Source organism: Opisthorchis viverrini (genome assembly GCF_000715545.1).
Source record: "Opisthorchis viverrini unplaced genomic scaffold opera_v5_189, whole genome shotgun sequence".
Taxonomy (NCBI): domain Eukaryota; kingdom Metazoa; phylum Platyhelminthes; class Trematoda; order Opisthorchiida; family Opisthorchiidae; genus Opisthorchis; species Opisthorchis viverrini.
This window is the reverse complement of record NW_008751836.1, coordinates 1,046,572-1,052,541: the sequence shown is the minus strand read 5'-3', so window position 1 is coordinate 1,052,541 and position 5,970 is coordinate 1,046,572. Positions and strand designations below refer to the sequence as shown.

General features: G+C 45.0%; 2 protein-coding genes across 2 annotated transcripts in view; one reads left to right on the top strand and one right to left on the bottom strand.

Moving 5' to 3' along the window:
- T265_07668 (hypothetical protein) overlaps positions 1 to 5,970 on the bottom strand; it is a gene marked incomplete at both ends in the record, with an annotated part of 43,432 nt that overhangs the window by 5,855 nt on the left and 31,607 nt on the right. The gene's annotated exons all lie outside the window — the stretch shown is intronic.
- Positions 1 to 5,970, top strand: part of T265_07669 (hypothetical protein) — a gene marked incomplete at both ends in the record, with an annotated part of 18,866 nt that overhangs the window by 5,440 nt on the left and 7,456 nt on the right. The window contains one exon of the mRNA XM_009173242.1: positions 3,508 to 3,937. Coding sequence (XP_009171506.1) covers positions 3,508 to 3,937 — 430 coding nt within the window. The remainder of the gene's footprint in view (positions 1 to 3,507; positions 3,938 to 5,970) is intronic.

The following is a 5,970-nucleotide window of genomic DNA, read 5'->3' as shown; positions in this document are numbered from 1 at the left end:
ACGCCAATTTGATGTTTCTGTTGATCTGGGTAACTTTTCGCTTCTAACGTCGACAGATCTGCCGCTCTATATTTCAAAAGAGATGAACAAGGAGCACGCTTTTTCAAAAGAAAACGCCACAGAATACCAGCACAGGGGCACGTGAAGCACGACTGGTGGATGTCAGTATATTGATTATGCACCACGTGATCTTCCGCCTACCGGTGACGGATTAGAATGATGAGTGGAGCCTGATAACGGCCTGGTGATACGGAACATGATTTTTCGGAATCGTATATATGCGACATGATCTTCCGTTCTACGTGCCATGTGATCTTCCGTTTACAGGTGGCGGATTACGGTGATGAGGGGAACGTGATGAACTAGAGCATATTTTCTTCGAACTTGAGCGCTCAACAGCATCAGCACGGTGTCACGTGAAAAATGACTGGTAGCGGTCGACAAGTGGATTATGTACCACATGATCCTTCGTTTACCTTTGATAGAATACGGTGATAATTTTGTCACGTTTCGGACGGTGATCACGTTAATGGTGCTTATAAAACACGATAAATAATCGAAAATCACCAAATCGCACTGCTCTTTGCGTTTGCTGAGGACCCGTCTCCAGTGCACCTGTAAACAACTACACTTGCAGACGTAATGGAAGCGAAGGGGTGAGTAGAAACGAGATCTAAAGCTTCAAGATATCATGTTTTTTTTCAAACTGCTTGACATACACTCTTCTGGCTCTCATTGGGATGTTGGACGTTGGTAGCTGGGAGGCTGTCTGGTCCTAGTAGTATAAAGCACTCAATCATTTATCCGAATGTGCATGGGAATGCACCATGTTACTGGTTCATGGAGAACAGTTGCTATATTTACGGCACTCTTATGGAGCATTTGAGGAACAGAACTTCCACTTATGTAAATCTGAAGGCGTATGACAGATAAGCTGATTTAAGACCGCGAACAGAATTTTTCCCAAGGTGTTCTCATGGATCGACAATCAACCTTGACCCCTCTGGTAAGGACTCAATCAGTCACGACAAAAAGGCCTCCATTTCGGTGTCCGGAGGACAGACATCGGATGGCAAAGTGTGGGTTCGCCCCGATGAAGAGCATTCGGCAGTAAAAGATATGGACATAGGAATAAACCTTGTCAGCTAATGTTCAACTGTTGAGACTTTCTTCCCATCTTCTTCACCGAGTTGAATCATACCCTCGTATTTCGGAACTGACAGCCCACAGTAGTGGTGCCCAGCACAGAGAGGTCGAGTGACCTAGATTTCTACAGGTTCTCCGGTCTTTCAGATGACACTACCTACAAGCTTCTTTTCAGGAGGGTAAGCCCACTCGAAGGAAGAGTGACCATCAATCTGGATTCCTCCCTTTGGATCGTATGGTCGTGGTGATAGGTTTACCGTAAGTGAATTCATGTGATGGGTAATTGTATGAACGTGTAATGAGGGTTGTTCGATTGACTTCTTCGCACTTGCAGATCTGTGTAAGCGGCTAAGTGTGGTGTAGATCGCAACAGAGACCGTCAGGGCCCTAATCTCCTGGTCACCGTAAACGCAAAACAGGGAATCTAGTGAGCGTGATAACGCCGAATCTGCGTTTGACTCGAAACGATGCGTTGATCAGGTTCAATTTCAACCCACAAACTATCCTGTGTGACAGCGATCAACCGGTTATCCAGTGAGGATGAACTGGTCTCTTATCAACTGTATACATGCGCCTATGAAAATTAGTTACTAGTTCAGCTGTAGCACCCTTTCAGTGCCTAGCTGCCATGCCACACGAAGGAGACACGAGGGCTGGGATACTGCCAGGTTGCCCAAGCCTAAACAGAGGAAGTCGAGAGATAGATGTGGGTCTGAACCACGGACTTTCTGGTCAGTAAATTCGCGCTCTAACCACTTTGGCCACCTCGCCCCTAGAAACCAACAAGTATTGCTTTCTTCCCCGATTGTATATGTTTAACTTATATATAATGTACCTTCTTGTCTGGTCACTGCCTGGCCGGCCGTACACTCCAGGTGATATCTTGGCATCGGCCGTTGAAAGCTGCACGATTTGTTTTATACCTGACAACCTTTTATGAACCTAGGGGAGTCCACACCCTGGACATTGGTTCATTTGTATGACTGGGCTTTCCACGGCTCCTGTACTACTGGGCTTCCTAACTGATTTGGACGCACACGCTGGGTATCCCCCACCATTTACGTATAATCTGTGTCAAAAAAGATAGTTTTAACCTATCATACAGCAAGTCAGCTGCAGAGTTGTAAATTTTGTAGATGAGAATCAGTTCCGTTGTAGTGTCAAAACTGACTGAGGGTTCCCTTGGGTCAATATCTGGCATGAAAGTTTTACTTCGTGAACAAATCCGATACTTTACCAGTGCTGGATTTACGGATCGGGCTTTCTAGGGTTGTTGAGAGAAAAGAGATGATGTACTTTTAAAAGGGGAGTATGGGTCTGTATGCTTTTACCTGCCAGCAAGCAGAGGAACACGCAACCCCAAAGGACGTTATCTGCTGCGGTTGAGAGGTAGAGAAGGTACGTCAAGAAAATCTGGCTTGTTCAAGCTTTCATCCATCAAATGGGCCAACGGTCACCGCCTGAATTGTGTCAGCGAAGTGACATTATAAGTGCAACAAAAGAGCTGTTCTTGGAAGACTGCATGCACCAATGTTTAGAAATTTCCCGTCAGTCTAGTTCATTTGCTTCGCTATCAAATGGGATCTGTGAAAGGGATTTAGTAATTTGATGGTTACTATCCCTCAGTAAGGCAAGATTTCAATAGCCAAACGTCCTGTGATCTACTCGTCATGACAGCCTAATGGATCTGATTTAGCCGTCGGATTTGCTGAAAACAGTCGATTGTAAATTGAACATTCTTAAAGAATAAATGGGTAATCCGATGGAGATTAGCACTCAAGCACACGTTATAACGTTATTTTACGGTTAGGGCTGTCCGAAAATACCTGAGGCTAATTAATATTTAGGGCGAGATGGCTCAATGGTTAGAGTGCGAATTTCCTGACCAGAATGTCCGTGGTTCGAACACAACCTCTGTCTTTCGACTTCCTTGTTTAGGGTTGGGCAACCTAGCTAGCACCCAACCCTCGCACTTCCTTCGGGTGGTATGGCAACTAGGCATCGGAAGGATGTTACAACTGAACGAATTAATTTTGATCGACCCACAATGCGTGTCTGAACTGAAGACCTATTCCAGTTAACGAATGGGAATCGTATCATCCTGAACGAATGCACTTCTTCCTATGGGTCCGTGCGGAAGGACGGCAGATTATCATGGAGCTCATCTGAAAATTTGCTGTCTTACATCTCAGTAAAATACCCCGGGACGGATGTTTGTTTGTTGGTCATCGTGTCCCGCCCGAGATTCGAAAGGTGGACTCGCAGAAATAGCCATTGAACAGTCAGCAAACTGAGGAGTTTAGCTCACATCTACGACAGTCTTTGACAGTCGTTTCCTAATGCTCCCATATACAAATTCAGTTCTCAGGAATCGACTGGAGAAGCGCCTTCCGCAGAGGGCTTGTTGGTCATCGGCGCTGGTTTTGCGCGAACCGGGACAATGACTCTGAAGACAGCACTGCAGATACTCTACGGCAAGCCCTGCTACCATATGATTGAAATAATCTATGCTCACCCTGAACACATTCCCATTTGTATAAAAATTTTCCACTCAAAGACAGCACTGCAGATACTCTACGGCAAGCCCTGCTATCATATGGTTGAAGTCATCTATGCCCACCCTGAACACATTCCCATTTGGATAAAAATTTTCAACTCAATCATGGAAAATCCAAATGAAAAAATCCCACCGGAACTGTTCAAACGCATTTTCCACGGGTATCGAACATCAACAGATCAGCCGGGAAGCAGTGCCTACCGACAAATCATGGAAACGTATCCTGAAGCCAAGGTGAGTTATATGTTCCCAGAGCAGCCTGTCCCCCTCATGTAGTTTCAGTTGGACGTTGAGACAACCGTTAAAAATACCACGCTTACAATACCTGAGTTATATTGTGAGGGCGGCCCATCGCCTTATCAGATTACCATATTGAGATAAATTCAACTGTTACCTGTAAACAACCTTAGGGATGCTAAATTAAAATGTATGACATTGAAGTAACAACTCAAACGTCCGGGAATTTGAGGAATGACAATAATTTGAACATAAGGGTCAGGCGTTGCGGAAGACCTAGACGAGCTTTTCTAGAAATTCCCAAGGTGTTAAAGCAGCTAACAACCAACGAACACGATTTCATTGGATATTATACAGATTTTCTGGTAAAAATCAAGGCACACCCTTTCTTGAAAGATTCACTCACTTTACCAACAAGTGGATTTGACGCGTCCACACGGATTTATTGCCAAACCCGACCACAAGACACACTGGACAGTTCTTTAGACCGATCCAGTCCACACTTTTCAGATGGTCCCAATGTATTGAACCGGTCAGTCGTTTGAGTTGACTACCGTCAGTTCATTGCAGACCATATACCTTATCTTCACTTCACTGGTCTTCCCTAATTTGAAGACATAATATATTAGATAAGTCATCACGAATACCCATTGTTTCATAAAGCGCAGGCCTAAGAGTAAAAAGCTGCTGCAATTTTCGTCCACATGACTGTCGTTTGAACAATACCCCTCCTGTCCTGGCGCGACTAGCACTAAAGGGAAAACACTGGACTAGAGTTTTAATCTTATCAGAACTCAGAAGCATTGCTGTGCAGGACTTTGACCTCCGAACGCCTGAAATGCGAGGCTAGAGTGTTACACCGCTTTATCGGCGTGCGATGGATGCGCCCGAATTATCACGTTTGAATACGCAGATGTTCACGCCTGAGTAACATGAATGTTTCAACTAAACTGCAGTCGACCGTCTCCCCAGTCTAGTGTTCGAATTTACTCAGATGTTTCTGCTGCGGGGCTCATCGCTCGGATCAGAGTAATATACAGCTTCCCCTCTTTTCAGCGGCCTATTCGCTTTATAACAAAAGAATACAGTCACTTTCCACATTTTTCATCCAGAACATTAGCTTACAATCCGTTTTACTTTATATCGATTCATTCTAGCTGGGGTATTCAACTGTCGAATGTTTTCGAGAATCTACCTTGTCGAACACAACTTAGGATCGCCATTTAGGTCCTCATTTTACGGTCACTTACTCTGAAGCTGTAGTGGCGGAAGGATTTTTTCTGCCAGGAGGCAGTGTATGAGTTTGGGCTGTAACTCTTACGGCAGGTGTACGTACATGCATTTCAAGTAATTCCGTGGCGATTATTTGCGGAACCAAGTGTGTGATAGCGAAACACGTGCGCTGCCAACAGCAGACGATAGCGTCCGTGCATTCACCAATAAGTGCTGTCAATCAATGGTGGACGTGGTGTTGAACGAAATCGTTTGTAGCTTAGTTCATGTAATCGAGTTGGCTACTGGCGAGTGGGCCGGTTGCAGTAGGAACAACAGCCACCACCATTATTGGTCTCACTCTTAGCTAGGCCTGATTAACCATATCTCTCACTATTATGATCATCATCATCACTGCCACCGTCATCATCATCCTCATCACCATTTTCAGCATCACAGTCAACATCGTCAGCAGTGCCCCAAACTGAACGCTGGTTCTTCACCACCTGTTTAACTGAGTGAACCAGTTGATCCTGCTGTGTTCAAGAGGTCGAAATCTCCCCAGTAGAGGTATTTTAAAAACTGTAGGGAGCTGGCACTGCTCAATTTGGTAGGGGCAACACTGTTACCTTGTTTCAGCCGAGAAGCGAGATGAGACAACTTTGGCTCCGTAGTGTTCATTGGTCAGCTTAATTTTCTATGACATTAAAAACTGTAGCTGGCACTGCTCAATTTGGTAGGGGCAACACTGTTACCTTGTTTCAGCCGAGAAGCGAGATGAGACAACTTTGGCTCCCTCCTGTTCATTGGTCAGCTTA